At 36.7% G+C, this 25,074-nt stretch overlaps 2 protein-coding genes and 1 pseudogene across 3 annotated transcripts in view; 2 read left to right on the top strand and 1 right to left on the bottom strand.

Annotated features, from left to right (window-relative positions):
* LOC139980001 (inverted formin-2-like) overlaps positions 1 to 15,435 on the bottom strand; it is a 101,592-nt gene extending 86,157 nt beyond the window's left edge. Inside the window, exon 1 of the mRNA XM_071991327.1 lies at positions 15,302 to 15,435. The gene's annotated coding sequence lies outside the window, so the exon portion shown is untranslated. The remainder of the gene's footprint in view (positions 1 to 15,301) is intronic.
* On the top strand, positions 3,631 to 3,714 carry LOC139980409 (U2 spliceosomal RNA; annotated as a pseudogene).
* Positions 4,603 to 25,074, top strand: part of LOC139979999 (bridge-like lipid transfer protein family member 1) — a 92,110-nt gene continuing 71,638 nt past the window's right edge. Inside the window, exons 1-4 of one of the 2 annotated variants that reach the window (XM_071991324.1) lie at positions 4,603 to 5,328; positions 9,160 to 9,347; positions 10,186 to 10,264; positions 24,942 to 25,009. In XM_071991324.1, the coding sequence (XP_071847425.1) occupies positions 9,167 to 9,347; positions 10,186 to 10,264; positions 24,942 to 25,009 (328 nt within the window). In that variant the 5' untranslated portion in view covers positions 4,603 to 5,328; positions 9,160 to 9,166. Of the gene's footprint in view, positions 5,333 to 9,159; positions 9,348 to 10,185; positions 10,265 to 24,941; positions 25,010 to 25,074 lie in introns of both variants that reach the window. The other variant, XM_071991325.1, reaches the window with a different exon arrangement.

The following is a 25,074-nucleotide window of genomic DNA, read 5'->3' as shown; positions in this document are numbered from 1 at the left end:
CTCTGGATCCTTTCGGTCTGTCTGTTTCAGGATAACGACTTATTATTTGAAAGTGCGAAATATTTACTACCATCTATAGCTTCCTATCTCTTTAAGTTCATTCCTTTTCGGTAAATCGAATAAGCATCGCTGTTAACGTCATTTCGTCGGTTGTACACCTATTTTTTTTTTTACTATCACAACAAAAAACTATCGCACACAAGGTCATCTGACGTTAAGCGCAGGCACGCCTATTTCTCGATAAAAGAAACACTTTTAATTTAATAAGATATTCATATAAAGACAATGCGATATTTCAAGTACAACCGTGACGTGGTAAAGATATATTGATTGGTTGGATTGGTGGATATTTGCTTACGAAATCAAGCATGTAATTAGATGTGCTTGATGATATATATATACAAACACACATATATATATATATATATATATATATATATATATATGTATGTATGTGTATATATATATATATATATATAAAATATAAAATATAAATATACATATTGGATATATCTTCCACTGAAACGAACCTATATATGTGATCAGCGTACATAATAAGAATCATATCAATTTGCAGATAGTCAAACTACAGAAGCTAAGAAATATTTATTTTTGAATAATAGGCTAATGTAGGCCTACAACTAAACCAAGCATCGGAGCTGGCACATTATGCCAGAATAAAACATCGTGAATTACTATTATTTCTTCATTCCCGAGGACGATTCTAAAATTTGATTGAGTCTGATTCACGATTCAAACGTAAAAGTAAGCCATCCGTAATCCTTCCCCATTCATCATCCACCTAACCCCACCCATGTGATCAGAGTGATGTATGTAATCTTCTGTGTTATATGAAATGTCAAATATCCTGAGCTCAACATGTTGACGAAATACAAGGCCTAGATTATTCCCAGGCATTGAGGTCGGTCAGATTAGACAATTTAATATCCCAGTGAGTAAGAAGGTTCTGAATTGTCGCTTATTGTTTATAAATAAAGTTTCCCTCTTTACCTTTCAATAAAAAAATGCGTTTTACATGATCCATTTTTATGAGACATTAAGAATATATAGACCTAATTAAAAGTGTCATTTCGTTGAAAATAATTTCGAAACTGCATGGAATTTGAGGTGCGTAATACACAGAGGATCCATTTGATTTAGGTTTTAGTCATTCATCCCACGCACTTCCCCTAACCCCCCCCCTTACCCCTCCTAATCCACGTTTGCATGGATGCACTATACGGATGACAACAAAATATAAGATATTACATAGTCATCTCTGTTTAGGGTCCGCAAGAATCTTTTATGAAACATGGAAAATGAAGCGAAACGAACGTAAAATTCTTTGCTGGCTGCAAGTTCGTCACTTGCTTTGAGAAACAACCATGTACTATGCAGTACGGAAACGTGTTGCCAAGAACACGTCGAAGACAATTTTACCATCACCAGGGACCTACACAAGGCCAAAGCTGTAAAGAACGTAAGCTGTGAAAGTGAATTGAAAACTTGTCTTGTTGGAAGTTTGTTCAAGCTCTTATGATCATGGAGGTAAAAACAGATGTCTGTTTTTACCTCCATGTTATGATATTGCATATTCCTTCCTCTACTATATCAAGTAGGAATTATACAAATATAGTTATCTTAGTAAAGATAAACACAAACTCTTCCTCGAAGTATCTCAAAGTTATATGACGTCATGTGACGGTATTAAACCGGAAGTTCTTATTTCCGCATCATTTGTTTGTATCATCATTGAAGGATAACCCTTTCATGATCTGAGATCAAATAACATAGAAAATGTCATTGCAAATCAATAAGCCAATTTATCAATTCTAGGAGAAATAATCTGCAAATTCAAAACATTTTCCACATCTTTTTGAGAGGGTGAAACAGGAATGATCGTAGGCTGACATTTAATTGTTTGCCCTGTCAAGTTGAATTTAAGCAATTTAATATGTTAACAAACTAAAAACAAAGGTCATTTCTCTGCTTTCACCTGGTTTGTACGCAAGTAAAATGAGTTATTTGAATAAATAAATGCCAAGTGCTCTATATAGGCACCATGTACAAGGGCAGGTGCGGATTCGAAAGGGGAGGGGGCTGAGTTTGTACACCCCTCCCCACCTTGTTAATCTCACAAAATAAAAGCACGAAGGTATTAATTAGCAAAGCTTTGCATTAAGACCTAATTGTACATAAAGACTGATGGTATATAGATCATGTACAAAATGACATAAATTATAGCTTAAATCCGCAAACGAAGTGACTAGAAATTTAAATTATTTTAATTTAAAGGAGAAACAAATCCTACAGAAAATACTTGGAACATATGACCACAGTCCCAAAGTTAGCATCTACATCATGGTGTAAAAGGAAAGATTTGTTTTGTGAAGTCATTCATGATAGTAGTGAAACGACTTGCAGCAATCAATTCGATAATGACATCAAACGACTGCTTTAAATATTTTACCTACCGACAGTATTTACTTCATAACAATAACCAACTTCTTATTTCGAACTGTTATCTAATTATACACTTAAATCACTTTGTTCATATTCTTTTTCAAATAGGATACTGAGATTGCTATATTACGTTTTTTGTCGTTGCTGTTGTTGCGAAAAGTTACGGCGTAACCGTGACAGTATACTGCACAGTGTGTATAACTTGAGACTGATAAAATATTAAAATTCAGGTGAACGTCCTTTGTGAAATATGAAATAATCCTTATCCACTGTAAGATCAGATAAATACTGTTATTTAATTTACTCATGCCAAAAGGCAGACTAAATGAAATGTTTGTTTTGAATTGCAAATTACCGTGCTTGAATAATAAAAAAATCAGTTTCCGCATGCAAGTTTACTTTTACACAAATCCTTCTTGAGACAGTGTGCTTAGGGGGTTCTTTCGGCACAATAATTTAAAGAAAAACACACATTAATTCAGTGATTCTTGCAATGACAGATGGATATGGTTTTGCGTTACGAAGCTATTAAATTTCATTTCAAGAATGCAGTAAAAGTGAAAAATAGGAAAGTTTCCATTTTGCTTTCATCAGTAATATTATTTGGATACAGAAATGTCTGGATGAAGAATTGTGGAGCACGAGAGAAAATGCAATTCGTAAACTATACCTTCTTAACCTTCATTATACTAACAAATTTAGGGAGGTATCTAATCGTATTCGTATTTTATGAGTAATACTCCTGCAGTATACACCAGATTAAACTTGCCAACCCGAACGCAGGGAGCTGCTGAAACCCAATCAACCAACATTCACGGCTCTGAGTTAAATTCATAAACAGCGCCACGTCAACGTCGCGCACACTGAACTCAGGCCAGGCAATCGTTAGCCACTCATATGTAATCACACGAACTCCCTGATTACACACGTAACCAAAGGAAATTGTAACCGGTGCTATTGAATCACTAGTTTGATTTACCTGTAGATGAGCCCCGACACCAGTGAAACATGGGATTCCGGGTAGGACGAGGTAGCATGAATCAGATTAGTATTCGGTGGTGTTGGCTTATCTCCCGCGGGGCAATGTCTTCTTTGCAAATTATTGGCGGCATGGTTCCCCGCACCCTTTACTGGAGCTCTGCAGTAGTTCAATATCACAACTATATCTTAGCTTCTCGGCCTTTTGGCTAAGAGCATGTGTAGTATCTGTTCCCTAAATTTCGAGAGCCATGATGGTGATGCGCACCCGATGATGCTCACAGTCACGGTCCCGATGCAAGGGACTGGGGTTGAGAGCGGATCAGTCGTTCGGTAGTTTGGTTTTCGTGCCCAGGTTCTTTCCTGGGCGACTTTTTCTTACTAAAAGTATATCTTAGCCGAAAGGCCAATCAGCGAAGTTGATACAAACACGTACACAACAAAACATTCTTTGTTTTAACGACAAACATTGTCGACTGTACTGCAACATGCATGGGGATCAGAAACATAGTCGAGATAAAAATTGACAAAACCATGTAGATCTCTTCACATATATCCTAGCTTGATCCCTTGCTGATCACCTTTGCAATACTAAATCATAACTGAAATATGGTGGAGCTGACTGAAATTACATGGAATGAAAAATTAAAGACGCTTATAGTAACGGCATACCTTGATTGTCAAAACTGACTCCGTCGGGACCAGGACGACCTTATCAACCTCACACATTAAAAAAAAAATATATTAGATATATGACTTCCATAATTTTATTTTATTTTCTGGAGGAACCCCCAGGTCCCCTATATCAGACTTGACTTTCAACGACCACCCTCTCCTTTATAAAATCCAAGATCCACCTCTTCTGGCCCTTCCATAAAGGATCATATTGCTTCTACGAAAATCATTCGGGATAATTACCCCCCCCCAACACCCTCCCACCCCCACTCCTACAAACACCTTTGAAATCCTTTGCATACCACTGGACTTTCCCCAACTATAGAGAAGAATTTTAGTTAAAGGGTAATGGATATAATATTAGTGTTAGAGCAGGGAGTTGTTATAACAACCCCTTGGTTAGAGACAATTATCGACTATCAAAGCGACCTTCGCTGTCTGTAGAATACTCCATATACAATTGCCCTATTGCCTTACACACTAAATAGTCCATTTTTTGCATGAACTCCATTCAACGTCAAAGCCATCATAAACGAGATTTTGTTTCATAACATATCAAACACGATGTTTCCTGGTGCTTTTCGGCACTTTTCCTGAGATAGGAGAACACCAGGGCGGATTGATATAGACTCTACATGGGAATAAACCACCCTGACGAGACCACTGGACAAAGTTTTCATCACGGATAAATTACCTTCCGTGTTTGCCACCCTGAATTAAAATAACGTTATTTTAGTTCGGTGATTTGCCATCGTTAGTGGTTAGAAGATTGTACACAAACTTTGATAGCTTTTTCAGTCTACGTGTAATTGGTCAGGTAACTGTAGCTCACCTGACATTTCACAATAACACTCTGGGGAAATGCTGATTTTGGAATTGGATACATATTCTATATGCCTTGATTTCAGAAAATTGAGATAATGCCATAACTTGCATTTGCTTAAAATAACGTTAGCAGTGGAAAACGATAATCAAGTCATCTCAAAATGGAATATGTTGTGCATGACTTTCAGTCCGGGCAACCAGCCTAGCACTGTAGGTTAGTGGAGTAATAATAGCACAGTGCAAGTGCGAAGACGACAAGCTCAACCAGTGCTGTACATAGCCGTACTCAAGAGTCTTGGTGCTAGGCCAGATATCACAAGAGTAAACTACACCTTGTTTAGTTGCCCTTGACTTGGAGTGTAAACGGATACAGCAAGGAACTCAGGCGTAAGTATGTCATTATTTTCGTTTGCTAGTGGATTAGTTTAGTTTAGTAGAAAAAAAAAGCATCAGGAGGGACTCTCAAGTTCCCATGATCAAGGACCCCATATCATATAGGAGAGAACAAAACTGAAGACACAAACACTCAGTCAGACCATTTTACAATGCTTAAAAGGATTGTCTGGTGGCCCAAAGAAGTTACCTTAAAAAATAGTAAATAATTTTCCAAACATGTTGTCAAAGTATGAGAACGCTAATGTTGCGTTTGACAGAGAAACAATTTTTTAATCGTTATGGATAGACATTTCAAATATGATTTGAACAGTACAATACGTGACGTCAGCTCTGCCATAGCAGATTGCGTCATAACCCACCCTCCGCACAGTACCTATACGGTAATCACAACAAAAACAGCATGTGTATACAGATAAATTTCTTCCTTAATTTCCGGTGAAATTTCTTAAAAATTAGATATGTTTTCAAAAACTCCTTAAGCCACCATGTACTTGAGCGGTGGTTCCGTGGTCTTTGTGTAACACAAGGTAAATTTTAACAGCAGACTCTGAGTTGTTCAGGCTATACATCGCGCTATCCAGCTCAAACGCGAAAAATGTTCGCATGTAGGCTGTACTCAAACGTTGACAATCGGACAGTTCTGCGAAGCCTAAGCTTTTCAGCGCTATATTCTGCTCTGACAATGATTCGATCAATTTCTTCAATAATTTCCGGTGAAAGTTCTTATAAATTAGATATGATTTAAAAAACTCCTTAAGCCGCAATATATTTAGTAGATCGGTGGTTTCGTGGTCTTTGTGTAACACAAGATAAGTTTTAACAGCAGGCTCTTCGTTGTTTATACATCGCGGTATCCAGCTCCAGCGCGAAGAATGTTCGCGTTTATAGGCTACTCTAACGTTTACAATCGGACAGTTCTGCGATGACATCGATCCCGCCAAGTTTCATCTTTCGGTTTAACGAATACTTTATAAGTTTCCTTTTACTGTTAATTTGATCCGTGAATTTTATTTCAGCGAGTTCGAAGAACAGTTAATGAACTGTGGTTTGAGTGTGAGTGTACTATGTGTAACGCTATACAAGTACACCAACTGAGCATCCGGTGAATTTGAAAACAAGATTTCTACAAGAAGAAAATGTCGAATGGGGACAATTTTTACATGGTTAGAAAGAGAAAAATAATAACTACAAGGACAATGTATCAAAATCTTCCACCAGACAATTCCTTTAAAGTGCTTGTCCAAAGCATTCTTAAACCCATTCACACTACTTGCAAGTACAACTTTCTCAAACTGTTCCACTCATTTACAACCTCATTAGAAAGAAAGTTATGCCGAATGTTAAACCTACTTTGTGACTTTTGGAGTTTAAAAGGGTGTGAAGACTCGCGCGAAAAGAAACGCCGGTTATTTTGCCTAGTTTCGAATGAGATGTAAAAGAAGTGTTAAACACCACCATCGATCCCAAAAAATAACACACAGCTTGCTACCGTCCGTAATTAGACACTAGTGTACAGTCAGCGGTCAATACCCACAGCACAGTGATGGATATCTCAGGTCCAGCTAAAGATAACAATTAAGGGAACAGGTTTCATTACTGTCTGCATTTTGTAGCGACACAAACAAAACGTCACTTGCAAGCAACAGAAAGTTAACTTTTCCAAATGGCCGCACACGGTTTGGGGCGAGCCTTTAAGGCAATGACCCCTGGCTTAGCCTAGATGCAGTCCAGACTGACATACCATAGCCTAGGCTAAACTAAATAACTTTAATTGTTACTGTTACTAGTGTTAGGCCATAGGCCTATAGGCTCTACATAAACATTAGGGCTACCATTGCAAGATAGGTAATGAACTTTGAAGCACTTGAATAGATAATGGGAATCTTCAAAATCCCACTCAGTCAGGGAAAAAATATATCTCCTCACCAACATATAAGATAACATTTTGTGAAATTTCGATCAAACTCTGTCCAAAAGAAAGCACAAACACAGCACAATTAAGGTTAGACTTTTCGAAATACAAACCGCAAAAACTGCTGTATGGTAGACAAATGCCTAAAGAAGTTTAAAAAAAAGAAGCTCCCTTGTTATTCAAATGATGCTTCACACATCAACTCCATCAACTGAGATGACTTAATTTCTCCCAAAAGTGAATGGAAATTTATACTGGCGCCAACCTAGTGGGTCCCAACTAGCCTTGGCCTAAGTTAGTTTAGGATCCAGTCAGGAGATATGGAACAGTCAAAGTTATTTGGACATTATAGCATTAAAACTTATTATCATGCCTAATATGATTGCCTAATATGAACCAAATGGTAGCTCAGTGTACGAGTTGAATAAATGTAGTGTAGCTACCAAGGACAATCTGCTAAAAATTCTTGGCCTATCCAACATCTCTATTAGGCTATGTAACAGTTGGATGTTCAATATGTACAACTGTACAATAATGCATAAAATCAGTTCTTCCAATTTTCTCATTACTGAGATTCCTTGGAGTTTATCAAGTGTGCAAAAAACAATGGAACTAAAATGACAAAGATGTATCAGTTCTGTTTACTTAATGAAACCAAAAGTAAAGCAGAGCTTTAGATGGAATGAATGCCAACAACTAGTTTTAAAAATACTATTTTGGAACCTCCAGTGTGTGCCAATCTTCATGTGATCACATTTGGCCAGAGTCAAGCTCCATTGCCAGTTCTTTCTCCAGCAACCTCAAGTGTTTTCTGCAGATCTAAGTCTGTATACATCAGCTCAGTATTAACCCTAGATCGCTTTAATATTGTCAACCTGTATAAATAATTCAGGGAATTATCTGAGCAGAGTAACTTTTATCTTCAGATACTGGACAGTTAGTATTTTCAGAACTCTCTGTTTCCTTTTGAACTTTTTGAATTCCCTAAGAAAATTACCTTGTTCCAGACTTGCAATGTTACTTTTCACTTAAAATTCTCATTTTATTTCAGAATTTCGGATTGCCAAGTTGTTGTTAATTATTGGCATTTTAATTAATAAATGTTTATGATTCTATCATTGCCCTAGGCCAAGCTAGAGGAACAAGCTTTAATTTAAGAGTTTATAAGCTACAGACCTGTTAGCTAGTTAACACAGAACTTTGTTTCCCAAAGTACTGTAGCATTGCTCTTAAATAGCTTAATTCAAATGTGACTACAGTAGGTACTTGCCAACAGGAAATAGCCAGGTTAAGTTTAAGTACTGTACTATACATTCTGACAAGCCTTTACAATTCACTCTTGTTGATGTAATGCAAAACAGGTGCAATGTGATCATGTTTGCTGCTTGTGGAATATGCTTTTAGAATTCCACATTGATCACAAAATACAAACACTTACTTTATTTTGTATGTACTGTATGTATACTGTATCCTTGCATTTTGTATGACTAAGTCTGTTAGTTGTAGATAAAAAATTAAACACCAGGACACCATTCATATCCATTTCAACAGCTAAAAGCTGCTTTGTGAGTTGTACAATACGTACGACCATAAATGTCTTTCTCCAGCAACCTCAAGTGTTTTCTAATCATGAATCTATGCTACTCTATAACATCGCTTGCTGGATACGCTAGCATAAAGTCCCTTTTCAGGGAAGCACTGTCATTGACATCAAGGTTCTATAATTACTGTTAATATTCTTTAGATACTGTAAATGACCAATGGGTGTCATAAATCACTGTTGAACAGTTGAAGTACAGTAGGGGAAGGGGGGTGGGGGCAGAGGGGTATAATTGGGGTCATCATCATCTAAAGCTAACAAGCTAAGCTCTGACATATTTTTTATTCCTTCCTCTCTTTTTCATAAAAAGTTTGACAATGGACTTCCATCATATCTTTACCACTGTTACCAAGACGCTGCTGTTGCCACTATTAATGACCGGGGTAATGTGTGTCTGGATTGTTTACATTACATTTTACAACTCCAGAGTCGTTGGGAGCATTCTCACCTGGATCATCAACAAAGTCAGAGGAAGTAATATAGGTCACATTCACATAGGTAAGATCAACACAGCTAGAGAATCTTTTTTTTGCATTTCGTAAAATTGTTTGTCTCACTGAACTGGGAAATGGTCTTTATGTAGTACTGCCAAGTCTGCACCAAACAGAATTCATCACATCCTGCTTCTTTTTAAAATTTTCCTTGGCATGGCTCTGGCCTATTTAAAGTAGATGCCTTTTTAACATGTTATTGTGGTGGGTCCATGCATTTTTTGCAGATAAGTGCCCAACCCCTTTTCAAGTCATTAGTAAGTCCAAATTGTTTGGCAACAGGGTGTTTCGTAATTTGTGGAATGCCCTACCCGCCACAAATGTCTTTCACAAACTTATTGTAATTTGTGTCTAATCTCAACCAGAAACTCTTCTTTCTGTCACAAATTTTAATGACTAATCTCTTTCCAATTTTAACTTAATCCCTTCTTACTTTTTATTCAAGCTATTAATTAAATAGAATTTTGTCTTTGTTTGGATTATAAATGTCTTTAATTTATTTTCTTTAAATAAAAGCGCTATATACTGTATATTGATGTTATTGTTATAAGTGTCATTTGTTAGGCTTTATATACAGAGCTTACAGTACAAGGCAAAACAACTCTACCCTGTTCTTGTACAGTAAACTAGGCTAGAGTAAACATTATCTTTGGTTAAAAATTTGATGTTGAAAATCAAAAGAACAAATTTTGATTAGTTTGGTAGCCACACCTGAAAGTGTCTCAGTTTGACACTGAACACTTGCTAATAGGCAATAATACAATGTTGGCACTATTATACTTCATAAACTGGTGTAACCCCGTATTGTCTTATTTACACTTCAATATGTCTTCTCAATTATCCAGGCTCATTTTCATTCAGTGCCTTGTCAGGAAAAGTTATGCTGAGAGATGTGGCATATGTAACAGGAGACTACACTTTTAGGTAAGATCATTACAAAGTAATTCCAAGAACTGCACTTTTGATACCCCCCCCATCCAAATACAAAACGAGTACTCTATCCAGGTATTGATATCAGGTGAAAAAGAATATTAAATTTTAAGGTTTATCTGCTCTTGCCAATTTCAAAATGTATAAATTGTGGCCATTTGACATTCGAATGTAAGGCAGTATTAGCATGGATTTTTACAAGTCATCAGGATCGGCCTCAAATTTGTTTAAGGATCCAATTGTCTATATTGTGTTGAGACATTTAAGAGTTATTTAAATTATTTTTGGTTACGATGCCGAAGGCTCAGTAACCTTGCAAATTTGCTGGTATGTGTGTGTGTGTGCTAGCATGTGTACGTGATGCCAGTTTGCACCTGGCTCCACAATACAAAAAGGATAAAAATAATACTTAAAAATCTAAATCACTGGTCACCATCTGGATTTCTGTTAGAAGTTTCCTAGACTGTGAAAGTTTTCCAAAGAGTTCAATAAGTTTGATAAATCTTACACCTTGCTGGATTATTCTTTGAGGTACCAACAGTTTATTATGTTTTAATTAATAAAGTGGCCTGGATCCATAATTTTTTGACATTCAGTACTACCAGTACATGTATGCTTTTTGTGTGGCAGATGGACAGGACCTAATTTGTCTATTTTATCTGTTATACTGTTGATAATTACTTGCTGGTTCATGCTTTGTAATGCACTGTCCCAGTGCTGGCTCATTGAACTAATGGTTTATGCTCATGCAAGCAGTAATGCGTGAACAATAAAACAGTTTCTCTCCTAGTCTGACTTTGGGTTGGATAACAAATATTTCATGTTGTCACTGTTATACTGCAGAAGTTTGTACAGTGACTTTCTATGTGGGTCAGCACGTGCGAGCGTGTGTGAGTGAGCCAAAAATGTCACGAACTCCTCCTGCACTGTAAATCCGATCATGTTCAAATTTGGTGGGTTGATGCCCGAACCATAAAAATTTTTGCCTACATGATTGATGACGTAATAGGTCAGATTAGCCAAAATTGTGCGAAAAAGTGTTTCGCGAACACCTACACCGTAAGTCCGTTCAAGTTCAAACTGTTCAAACCTTCAGCTTCAAGTTCAAACCTCAAGTTCAAACGTCATCCTCAAGTTCAAACCTTCAGCCTCTGAAGAAGATCCTGCTAGGATCAAAACGTCAGGCCCACTTACTTTAACACAAGTTCAAACTGTGGGAAACAAATGCAATACTTTTTTTTAGCAAACTTAGGATGCCAAGAGTAAGGTCATGAAGGAGATGAGATGTGCAGCTCCATGGATTGCCCCCTTGTGCTGCCTGTGGAGGGTGGATGAGGGGAGAAAGGGAGAGATGGGAGAGGCAAGGAATCAGGTTTTAGTGGTGCAGGGTATGTCAGTTCAGTCTCTCAAGCCCTGTTACTGATAAAGGGTATAACATGGCTAGTACTTGCATAGCTCTGATATTAATCTGTTGCATATCATTAAGTAGTAATCATGCTTTACAAGGCAATTGATCTTAATTTGAGGAGAGGAATTTCATAAATTTAGTATTACAGTACTGTATAGGGTTTACTTTCAGTACATGTACTGTACTAAATTGCAAGTAGACATTGCAATCCAATATTCTTTGTACAGTAGACTTTGTGTAGTTCTTACTTGTACCTGTATGTATGTGAAAAGTGCTTACAAGTGTTAGAATTGATGGTACTTTGCTAAATTTACAGTGCAGTTACTTTTTATTCTCCATTCAAGTTCAAATGTTATGAGCAAGTGGGTCGTAAGTACTTTGGAGTGTCTCATGGAATTTGTACTTACTACGAATATGTACTGTACATTTGCACTGTTAAAACAGACTATTCTTTTAAACTTTACCCTGGATATTGGTTGTCTCAGAAACAGGCATCTAATTATACTTGACTCTTGTTATATAGGTACTGTACTGTAGCAACAGCATGACAGTTTGAGCATGACATTAATATCAAGGACATTACTCAAACTGTCAGATGCACAGTTTTATAAGACTGACACATCAAGGTTTGACTGGCAATTTTGATAATGGGTGTTGAATATGGTGTAGCAATGTTGGGAAGAGGGGGGAGGGGGTTGGGGGAGGGGATCTTAGCAACAGCATATGTTGCTAAAATTGAAGTGCACTATGGTTCAAATCTGAATTTTCCAAGTTTACTGATGGGGCAGCTTCCTGTTTGCTTCTTGCTATGTTCTAAAAATATGATTCATACTTGGAGTGATCACACAAAAGCAACAGAGCACTCTGACATTGTGTTCCATCGGTAAAGTCAGATTTGAAGGCCCAGGCCAACCAACCTTTTTCTGAATATTTGAGGGGCACAACATGGGTTTGTTGAACCCTAGCATACTGTCACATGGATGCAGTGCAGTATATGATTGATAAACATAATAAGCTAAACACAGATACCAGATATAGGCAAACTGACACTGTATTTTATTTGATAAGGCCTGTAATTAGTTATACATACAAATAGAGATAACTACTGTACTAAGCAACACATGTATTTGATTAATTGTATTGAAGTACAGTACTACTACATCCTGCACATTTAGTGTTTGTACATGTATGCATTCTTTACTAAGTAAGACTGTACTGTACAAACGAACAGCTTCACAAATTGTCGGTATGAATAAGATTCATCTGTAATTTCGTAAACAGTTTCATCGTTTATTATTATAGAATTTCACCAATTTCTCCCAAAAAAGTTGGTAATTTAGCAGGTTTTACTGCAATCTCACATTCTCCTCGTTTGTACATATAGGAGCTATAAAGCTCCAGGCAAAATAGTCATATCTAATGTTTTTTTCCCATCAAAGCATATATTAGGAACCCATTTGGAGAAAATCTACATCAATTTGGGGAAATACAGTAATAGTGTAATTTGCTTAAATGCCATGTTGCCATGGTGATCTACTGAAGTTTTATGTGGATGATTTTACTTTCATTAGCCTGTAACTGTATATTACTGTATTGCATAGCTGCCTTGTAAGGCCCAAAGTATATCGATGTTACTTTTTCTTTATACTGTATATCACTATCTTGTTTTACTTCAATTTTTCCCAATTCCCTGTACTATTTCCTTATCTCCATTCAGTTTTAAATCTCCATACTTTTGGAAAGACAATTTGCCAGGTCTGAATAACAGATAAATCTTACCATAAAAAGCATGAATAAAGTCTGCATGTTCAAAAAGGATGAAAATCAGTTTAGCTAACAAATGTTAGCTGAAAACATTAGGAATTTAGCAAATCAATTTTATCTTATAAAACACATCTTAAACATAATCTACTCAACGAATAATTTTCGTATAGTTTTGCCTTATTATGAGCATTGTATTATGTACTGTTTTTTTACCCAGTTCTGTTAAACCCCTATGTGTATGTGTTCTATATATTCTTTTTTTTTCTTTCTCTATATAAAATTTAATTTTCTGGTTTTACTTTGTAAGGGACCTGACTCGAAAAGTATGAATCTTACTTCTAGTCCTGCTGCCTCATTGCTATAAAGTTCTATGTATTAAGAAATGTACTTCATTGTGATGTAATGTCAGAAATAAACGAAACAACAACAAATGTTCCCATCTTAGAACTACATCTCTTGTAAAATTCATGTTCATACAGTGTTTATGTTATCTATAAACTTCAAACTCTTAAAATGAAATTCTGTTTGCTCACACTGGTTAGCAGTACTTCATACTGTACAATATCTTGGCAATGGGAGAGCAGGCCACCTTGCAGTGATATGCACTTATAGGCACTTTAAGAACAAATTGTGACTAGATCCACTATGCACCACTCAAGGTAACCTTCGTAGCAGGTGTGGATATGTGTACGATATTCAGTGGTGTTACTGATGCAGCTAATCGGTGGAGGAGTGATACAAGTCTGCTGGTCTGCTGCGAGGGCAACACTCAAGGTGGACAAGTATTACCTTGAGAGATGCAATCACCAAGCTCCTGGTCTCATCAAGAAATAATTGACAAGTTGTTTGGCTTTGCTTTGGTGTAACAGCAGTGGTAAAGGAAGTTTATAACCTACAGTCATAATAGGAGGACTTTTTATCAGAAGAGCTAATCAGTAACCATTACCTAGATTGATGCAATTGTCTGTCATGGTTTGTTGATAATCTCTCAGACAAACTGACCATTTAGGGAGGGGCCTTGTTCTTGTATTTTGGTTGTGCTGTGTTTTGGTCAGGTACAGTAAGAAATCATAAGGTTACAGCAGTACTGTACCTTGTGATTTGATGGTGCATGTACTGTACCCATGGTAAAGATGGATCCAACCAATTAGGCAAGCTGTTTGATACTTACATCTCCATGGTTACAACAGTTTGTAGTAATTTAATTTCCTACATCAATTGTACTTGCTGCACTGCTCTATAGATCAGTACTTGCATTAAGGAATGTCTTGAGGAGCTTCTGCAAGGTTTGTCGAAGGCTATTAATTTGTCACTTTAGAAACTCTGGAACCTTCCCATCATCCTTAAAATCCACCATGGTAACTCCTATCATCCAAAAATTGTCTCTCGACACTGAAATTCATTGAAACTATCGTCTAATCCCTAATTTAAAATTCCTTGCATTGGTGATTCAGAACTCTGGTGCAGACCTGTCTGAGCTAGTTGATAACAATTCACAGCTAAACAATTCTTTGTTCATAGGTACAATAATGAAAGCTCATTGGTGATTCAGAACTCTGGTGCAGACCTGTTTGAGCTAGTTGATAGCAATTATATATGTTATATGTCACAGCTAGACAATTCTTATGTCATAGGTACAATAATGAAGCTCATTGGTCATTCAGAACTCTTGTGCAGACCTGTCTGAGCTAGTTGATAGCAATTACATGTTATATGTCACAGCTAGATAATCCTTAGTTCATACTTACAGTAGTGAAAGCTCATTGGTAAGGCAAAACCCTGGTGCAGACCTGTCTGAGCTAGTTGATATCAGTTACATGTTATGTGTCACAGCAAGATAATTCTTAGTTCATACTTACAATGATGAAAGCTCATTGGTAAGGCAAAACCCTGGTGCAGACCTGTCTGAGCTAGTTGATAACAATTTACTTGGTTCATAGGTGCAACGATGAAAGCTCATAGGTACAGTAAAGTAAAACCCTGGTGCATCCCTGTCTGAGCTCGTTGATTTCAATCCTGCAGATTAAAAAACACAAAAACAGGAAACAATCCTCTGCAAACAAAATAGATCCCGGCCAACTAAATAAGTATTGTGTTTTCATCTGACTGCACTTAATATAATGTATCCACAGTCTGTAGTGTTACAATGAACAGATCTTTGTATATAGTGCTATGTGTGTCCCCACATACTTACCAGGGATAAATCCTGGCTTAGTTTAGCTGTATGCTCACAAACCCAGCACCCTCTCTGTACCCTGCTACCATGTCATAAGGTTTTCTAAGTCCTGAAAAGACAATTGAGGTATGATATTTATTGAAAAATTAACAGAGAGCTGCATACTGGATATGTTGATATCTCATATATATATTTGTCTTGTGTAATTTCTCTTCTATTCACCAAAGATGTATCCTAATTTAATAGCCTAGAAATATTGGTATGAATCAAATGCTGTGCCTCCACTGTGCATAGTTGTTCCCAAACCTAGCCATGTTAGGGGGCATGTAGGGTGGTAAATGGGGCTGGATTGACTTACCTGTAAATATCCAAGTTGACATAATCTGCTTCCTGGGAGAAAGGATAAGATAACATGAGAGCATCTATGTGTCTGTGCAGTATACAGTAGTAAATGGATAGATCTACAATCTACAGTATGTAGGGTTGCTGCGAAGTGTTTTAAACATGACATCAGTAACATATTTCATATTACTGTTCTGTACTTTGATGTGAAGACTAATGCAACCATTTTACAAGTTTTTAATACATATGTCCTCTACTCCTCTGTACTGATGTTTGTGTGAATTGGCAACCCCATAGATATTATGGTTTTGACATTTTGTCAAGTTTAATGTAACTCAGTACCTTTTCAAATTGTCTGTTACATAGAGCAGCTAGGCCCAGTATGGCCAGCCTAGTGTTACTGTTACATATAGCAGCTGGGCCCATTATGCCAGCCTAGTGTTACAAAGCTGACTTTATAAATCCTAATGTTGCAGGTGAAATTATGACTTCATTTTCTAATTATTTTGTCTCCCCACCACATAGAGCAAGTTGCATTACTTTGTCATAATTAACTGGAATTATCCATTTTAGTACTGCATGGAGAAGAACTGAAGAAGTATTCTTGAAAGCAGTACTAAATATTATCAATTTAAGGAAAAACGTATAAATAGCAAGGTTCACCCTTAAGCAGTTAAAACAAATACTGTACGTCATGTAAATTGTATGTATACCAAGGGAACATTTCTGTACACTTTGGTTGGTAGAATTTGGTGTCATTGACCGTGATGACCGGTAAGTGGTCACTGAAGATGTACAGTGCTAAAAATGTTACCAGAACTTAACTCTAGACATGATAAGGCGAAGGGGCTATGAGGTTCTGAGGTGACATCTTCTGTCTTTGATATTATTTAGAGTTATGATTCTGTATGTTCATAATTCCCTATGGGTTTGTGGAAATTTTCATAAATGCCTTTTACACATGAATGCTTCCAACATTTAGGCGACAATCCAAAAATTTTCAGCTCATTTTCGAACGATTTGAACAAATTTGCAAGATACTAACTAACATGACATCTGATGATCTACTGTGGAAGAGTGACATTTGAAACTACTGTACCAAGTAGAAGACATCGGATAACATTAATATTACATTGTAATGTATGTACAACACACATGTGTATAAAGTTGTCATAGATTCTGCTGATTGGTTCCATATGGTGCTGAGTACTGCAGTACAGTATGTATTTGAGAAAAGCAGGTTTTTTACTCTTTTTCTCTTGCCAAATATTTTTGCAAATATAGCAAGCATTTTTCAAACCAAAAATAGTAATTGGATCAACTTCAACGTGTCCCTAGATGTTTCTTCCTTGAGTGTATCATGAATCTACATTTTATATTATAATAGTTTAGAAATTTATACTGTAGCTTCTTCTGGTATCAGTCAATCACTCACAATCTGAGAAATTTTACATTTTTCCCCCTACTATTCATGTTTAAACAAGTTTTCGTTTGTATGTAATTTTCTATAGACCTCGCTATTCTGGATGTGATAAATCCTGTACAATGGCTCTGAATAGGGTTTTACCAACTGGTATTATTATAATTACCAAGGCTACATGGTTGAGTAGATATAAGGCTGTGTGTGGCATTATAAAAAAGCAATGAAACCTACAGTAGCATTGGGGATATGTGTGAGGCCTGACTGCATGCTAAAGTGAGAATTTTTCACCCAGGAGAAGAGCCATGGCTTTCCTTTTTGAAACAAAAATCTTCCAGATTGTTTATAAAAAATCCCAAATAATCTAAAAATGTAAATTTGATAGCCACCAGACATGGAGTGTAATTAACAGACACTGGTTTCTTCCACACGTACATAACTGGCTGCTTATATCGTGGTAAAAAAAAACTTTAAAAAAAAACTGCCGCTGCCTCCCACGCCTATATCTAGGATAGGCAGAACAAGTGTTTAATCTTTGTTTTTATTACTCACAGAGGACTGTATTGAGCTACTGTACCAAAACCACCAGCGTTAACTAAGCAAAAGAGAAAAGATAATCGCATGAGATATATACAGTGTATGGTACATGTCAATTACTGTGCTCATTGGGGAAGATATGAAGCTTAGGTACTGTAGCTAAGTATTAACACCGAAGAAGCTTCTACTGTGTACGTAGGTTCCAAGAATGCAGAAGATAAAATCATTGCACTGGTAACTGGTCCAAAAACATCACAGTTCAATCATTCTATTCATTTCCTTTACAAAGCTTCTATGTAAAGGAGGTATTATAACAGACTGTCCCCAACCGATTACTGATTTAATGATAGGCAGGTTTGGGCCCTTTTCTCTTGTGGTTTTGTGAAGGTTTTGTTGTTGTTGTTGATTCGTTCTGTCATTAAATATGCTGTGTGTGACTCTAGAGGGACATATACATGTAATGGGATATGTTTTGGCTGTCTGTAAATCCTGTCTTTGAATAAATTAAGAGTTGAAAAGGACATAAATATTCTGTTTGCTGTCACTCAGACTTCATTTGCGGAGACTAAAGATCAGGTTGCTTATTCTTCCTAAACTTTGTATTTACTTTCGCTCCTCACTAACCTGTCTCCTCACAACCTCAGCACTCTTATTCTACCATGCATAGAATAAAGTAGTAAACTTTTAACACTGTGCGCCCTCTATATCCGCATCCCAACGTTCAATACCCACCCTCCCTTCTCATTCTACCACCCAAAGTCATCATTTACAATCCGTTCGGAGCTGGATTTTGCGAGGCCTTTTTTTTGGTGTTTTGGAAGTAGGAATTACTGTCTGTCCAAACCAGTACCCTTTGGAATTTCCTGTTGCTGTCTCTATATTGAAGAGGAAAATTAATCTCATGAACTATTTAAGATGTAGGAAAAGAATAAACTTTGCACAAACTGTAAATTGATCCCGATTACCAGCATAAGTATAAATGATTTTACTGTGTCCAATCCCAATGCACTGAACTTCCAAGCCCATTCTATTTCAAAGAATGCAGGGACCTGCTTCCAAAACTAAGATTGTGGCCTCCAAAGGGTTACTGTACAGCTAAGCTTGTAAATTACCCAAACCCAAGAGTTTTGGGGTTTCACCCACACCGCACTGAATAAAGGTATTGAACAGTTTATTGTGTATCTGGAAGTCTCTAAAATCAATTTCTATTGTGTGCTCTTAATATGGTAAGTTGCCATTAATATTATCTGGAATTCAGCCCCAAATTCAGCTGTTTGCCTGTTATGGTTATTTTCCTATCATTGTTATCCAGTAGTACAATGCATAGATTCAAGTGTGTGTTCCATACAGTAAATGGTAGTTAATCTTCAATCAAAGTTGTCTTTTATGCAGAGTTCCCTCAAAACTACCACTTCGGCAATTCATAGGGTTGTCTGAACCATGTGATACTTTTTACTCACATAGCTGTCCAGTATCGAGTCTTTATAATCACTTTTTGCTTTAAGTTAAAGTAATTTATTAATGTGATAGTTTGTCCTTGAAAACTTAATCAGAAACCTCTCCTGGAGACCTCAATTTGACACCATTCATATTAAAAGTCAGGGGCCACTTCCCACAGAAAGTGGCTCCTGGTTCACAGGTTTTTTCAGTAGAGCCAAGGGCCACTTGAGTGTATCCCAGGGCAATTTTGAAATGTCTTCATCTCTGATTTATACTCCTTTTGATTTAGAACTATGGTTCAGCAACAATTGTACAGATCTAGTATGATTTATTTCAGCAGTTTACTATGGCTTTCGAAAGAAATTGTGTCCAACTGACATGTAGCTCTAAAACATATATAGTACACTGGCATATTTTCATATGGATTGACTTGGGGAGGGGGTGGGTGGGGGGAGGGGTTGTGGGAATGAGCTTAGACCCTGCTTATATTTTGTATCTGATTATGACTCTGCCATTCAAATATATCCAGAGTGTAGGACTCCCAACAAACTGCATTTGGTATTGACTTTTTGACAGTGTTGTATATTTCTTTACTTCAGTGCACCCTAAAAGAATGGTACAGTATATACTTACCAGAAAAACATTAAAATCTATTTTTTTTTAAAACACCAAAATCATACCTAAACAATGGAAGTAATCAAATAGTTAGTTTGAGTGCTTTGCAAAGAGAAATAAATAAAATATTTACATGAAATGTCTGCAAGGATACAAATTGTTCTTGTCATAGATTCAATTAGGGTTAATTTGTAAGTCACTTACAAACATAAAAAAAGAGTGCAACCACATGCTGTTTATTCCACCAGACTTTCAAAATAGTAGAATTGGAAGGGAGAGGAAGTGGACATTGACCCTGCAGTACAGTAGGTCAGTGGGTCAAAGGTCATCTTTTGTAGGCTTGGTAGATTTGAGTGCATATTGTCATTTATAGTAAGTTTTTTACCCAAACCAGTACGTTGTGGGGATTCCATAAGGCTTTGATTCATGTTCAACATATCTATACATGCAGTTTAATAGTGCACAGACAGTTACATGGTTTGGTAGAGAGTTCCAAATTACAAGTCAAGGCAAAATACAAAGCAATGTGATAGCTTGCCTTCCACAGTTATTTCAAATGATGCCTCAATTCAAGCCTTCAGTTTTACTCATTGTGGTATATTACTGTACAGTTAGCTAGTCTGCTGAATATTCAAAGTTATTCAGAATATATCCATCCCAAAAAGTGAATATAAATTGAGTGTTTGACAATGTTCCATACATGTATACATGTATGCAAACTCAATGTGCACAGCATTGATCAGGTGATGTCAGTTTTTGTCTGCAATACCATCATCATCTCTACTCCAAAGTAATCCAGGATAAAGTACTGATATTAAACTAAATCACGTTTAGTTAAATTGCTTTAAATTGTTTTCACTCTACTGTACTTATAACACTACCAGTTGATTGGTGCGTTTATCTTGAATCTCTGTTGCCGTGGACTACATAGTATTCCAGTGATCTCAGTGTTCCACAAAGTGATTCTGAAATATACAGTATGCCTGTAATTTGCCTCCACTGAGTATTAAATGTGGGTAGTTAATTGTCTTCACTACCGCAAATTATGATGTGCACAGCTAGATTACAGATTTTATCAAAATGGGGGAGATGGGGGATTCTGTTTTTGGATGCCGGTTGTTACGAATATCAGCGCTCGGAAAGTTGATTGCAGTACTTGGCATTGATTTACAACTCTTCATGACTTTGTTACCTTTTGATACTGAACTGATATGTACAGTATTTCTGTCAAGAGTGACTGCACAGATTTTATTGTATTTACTTCGTTCCTCGCTTACCTGTCTCCCCACAACCTTAGCACTCTCGTTCTACCGTGCCTACAGTATATATAATGAAAAGGTGACCTTTAGAGTGACTGCACAGATTTTCTTGTGGTCTTTGACAATAATGATTATATAAGTGATATATACTTTTCTGGTATGTGACATATATAATTATTAAATTAAATTGTTTCAATTTTAATTAATTTGCTCATAACTGTCTTCATATCTCATTTGTGTGAGTTCATAAAAGTTGTTGTAAATTTATTCCAGTTCAGGTAAGAAAATAAATTCATAAGTGTAATCTGCAGGGTATGTATAGTGTTTTTGGCAATTAAAACTACATTAAATTGTGTAATTAAGGTGGTAACTTGATGTCAGTCTGAATAAACCATACAGTAATATTCACAGACATGCATTTCCATGCTTACCTGTCTACTCACAATCTCAGCACTCTTGCTCTAGTGTGCACTATACATTTTCATTGGGGTTTACTTGGACTTCATGAACGGACAATTGAGATTAATTAATATGATCTATTTAAAGCTAAAAGCTGCATACACGTACTGTGTATGTGGACATCCATATACAGTACAGTAATTTCTTGTGTGTTTATGTGACCAGTGTTCTCCTCATTACCTATAGGTCCCTAATATTCAATTTTCACCTGTTTCACCATACTTTATATTGACTCAATATTTATATGTAGACCAGCTGTGCCTCCACTGTTCATATGTTGTAGCCAAACCAGCCATGTGTCAGAGGGGGGCGGGGGGTTTGTAGGGTGATGAATGGACATGAACATGGATTTGTCCTGAGCTAGTTGACATATAGATCTGGTTGCTTCCTGAGAGGAAGGATAAGATTACCTGAGAACATAATCTGTTCTTTAATCCACCATAATATCATCCAGAGTGATAAAATTCAGCAAATCCTTTTAAGGTTTGTTTATAAATAATGTTAGATGAAACATTGTGTAATAAAATTTGTTAAATTGTACTTAATTATGTGTACTGGTTAATTAGGAGCAGCAATTTAATGGTTTAATCAATCCACAAGTGTGCTTAGAACTATGGTCTCTTCATGTTGAGAGCCTTGAGAACTTGTACGTATATATACTGTATGCTATTATGTGGATTTTATATCCACTACGAAAATGTATACATGTGTAAACACTTTGGATGGTAGAATGAGAAGGAAGGGCAACGACCGAAGGAGCCGGTCGCTGAGGGTGCACATGCAGTGTTAAAAGATTACTAGGGCATACAGACAGGGCATATAGACACGGTAGAATGAGGTGCTAAGGTTGTGAGGAGACAGGTTAGCTCGTCACTCGTAAATATATAAACCAGTAAGTTTTATCATATGTGTGGCTGTGTGAAGTGTATTGCTTTGTCTTTGTCAAAATGAAACAAAAACAATGTACCCTAAAATGCACCTACCTGCACAGTAAGTTACAAGCACCCTTCATACAGTAGTTATCACACATGTTTTTCATAAAATGAAAAACAAAAAAAAATTCTTCAACTTACACCAGAATATTCAGAATAGGTTCTTATCTTAAGTTAGTGATTACAAAAGTCAAAATAAATGATTAAATATTTACCATGCACAGTATTATGATCATTTTATGATCATCATAGCAACTTTCCTCATGATGAAGAGTGCTACTTCAATGCCTAGTTTTACACAAGACACAGTAGCCATAATATCATTCTGTTGATTTTGCACTTGCATGCGTGCTTTCATTTTTATACACCTTTTAGAGCTTACTATAGTACTGTAACCATCTATCATCTACTGTATAGTGTACACTGTAATTTAATGATTAAAGGGCAGACTGGTTTTACAACCAATGTCGGACAGTTAGAAACACAGACTGTTATTGTACACTTTTATGGAAGTTTACTGTTCAGAAGCCCAGACGGCAATTTTTTTTTTCCATTTTAGTAGTGTACTTTAGTGTTTGCAGTACAGTAGCTGTATAGGTGTGCAGGAGTATGCATATAACACAGAATTTTATTTAATGATGTACAGTTTATTGCTGTTTTAATACAAAGAGAAACATAAGTTTCTGTTTTAGTTTAAATTAGTTTATTTTAGTTTAGTTTAGAGTCCCAAGGATCAACATGGATGAACACCGGCTTATTTCAAGCCTTTTCTTTTCGATAAGTGATCAGAGAATAACGAGGCAGGGGTGTGAATTCGCTCCCATTACTGCTCCCAGGACCACCATTTAACGTCCCCATCCGACGGACGAGAGTGCATGCCCCAGCATCTGACCACTTTCTCAAATACTGAGATAGGCAAAGGCACCCCATACGACATCACTGCAGTGCAGCCATGACGAACAATGTTGTTTCACAACCAAGTGAAGAACAGAAACAAACCCCTTTTCCCAAGTTCACAAACCAGACATACAGTACATATACACAGCATAAGTTAATCCCCAGACGTTTGTACAATACAATAAGTATCATACATAAATATATGAATTTATAAAGCCAGCTTTATATGCTAATAGCTTGGTACAGAAATCTTTATATTGCATCATCTTGATGTACTGTACGTGGATTTTGTTGACAATGCCAGAGGAATGAGCAAAATTAAACGCATCCAAAATAATGATGGACGCTCAGTACTACTGTACGTACAGTACAGGTTTGTGTACAGACAGATCTGTACAATCTGATGTGGTACTGTCCAGTACGTCTATTTGAGTAGTATTCAAATCTGAAATGACAAGGACTACACAGTATATTGTATGCTGTAGGAATACTCAGTGATTTCAATATGGCAGTCCTGGGATAGGGAGCTGGGACGAGGGCACTCCCAATGGGACATCTTTACGGTTGGGGTAGATATGGAAGGAGGAGGTGAAGGGCGTTTACCCGCAGTAGGAATAATCGGGTGCTAAACTAGGCTAGATATATGGGAAGGTGCAATGTTAGAGTCTAGACAGGTATGCAATCTTGCTTAGAAATACCCAAACCAGGGAGTTTTAGGGGTTCTTGGCACAAAGGGTTCGAGGTGACATATAGTCCTTGATATACAGTATATTTTATATTCTGAACAAAAGTTTGTTTCTTTGCACTTTACTTTATTTATTATTACAATTGTTAAGTCTGTTTCTTCTCTCTTTGTGTATATACTGCTATACTAGGTTCATACTCACTGAAATTGTTATAGAATTGACAATATTAAAGCAAATTTGGTACTTTGCCAAATTATAGTCACTATTTATAGCAGCCTATATTTGAGATAATTTGGATTTTCTTCACTCCTCTGTTTAAAATTGTCTCTATATGAAACGAGTATGAATTCCAATCCATTTTGCAAAACAAACCCCACCCTCCTCCCTTTAACCCAACTTTTTTGGTCAATGCTTGCTTTCTGACCTTCTAAATCTTACATTTGGGAGTCCTGTACCTATGTTTTTCATGTGCATATTCATTCATGAATTTTTCTGGTTTCGTCTTCGAGAAATTTACCTGGGAGGTGTTTATTGGGGGGGGTGTTTGTTGGGAAGGTGTTTGTTGGAGAGGTGTTTGTTGGGGAGGTGTTTGTTGGGAAACTGCTTGTTGGTATCAAGGTGGGATAAACAGCATGAGAGGTAAGGACTTCAGTTTATTTTCTGCTTGGAAATGCCTACACATCCATCGTTCATTGATACCTGAATGTGTACTAATTGGAAATGTTTCTCTTTCCAGGTGCCAAGATGCCCTTATTGTTCTGAGATGGTGGCGGCCATATAAACCTCTACCAGCCAATTGCAAAGGTATTTAAGTACTGCACATAATTCCTCTCTACTGTAATACCTATACTCATGCTCTGGTCTGTATA

The sequence above is a fragment of the Apostichopus japonicus genome, chromosome 14 (assembly GCF_037975245.1).
Source record: "Apostichopus japonicus isolate 1M-3 chromosome 14, ASM3797524v1, whole genome shotgun sequence".
NCBI lineage: Eukaryota > Metazoa > Echinodermata > Holothuroidea > Aspidochirotida > Stichopodidae > Apostichopus > Apostichopus japonicus.
Note: the sequence above shows the minus strand (reverse complement) of the source record. Positions and strands in the feature narration are given on the sequence as shown.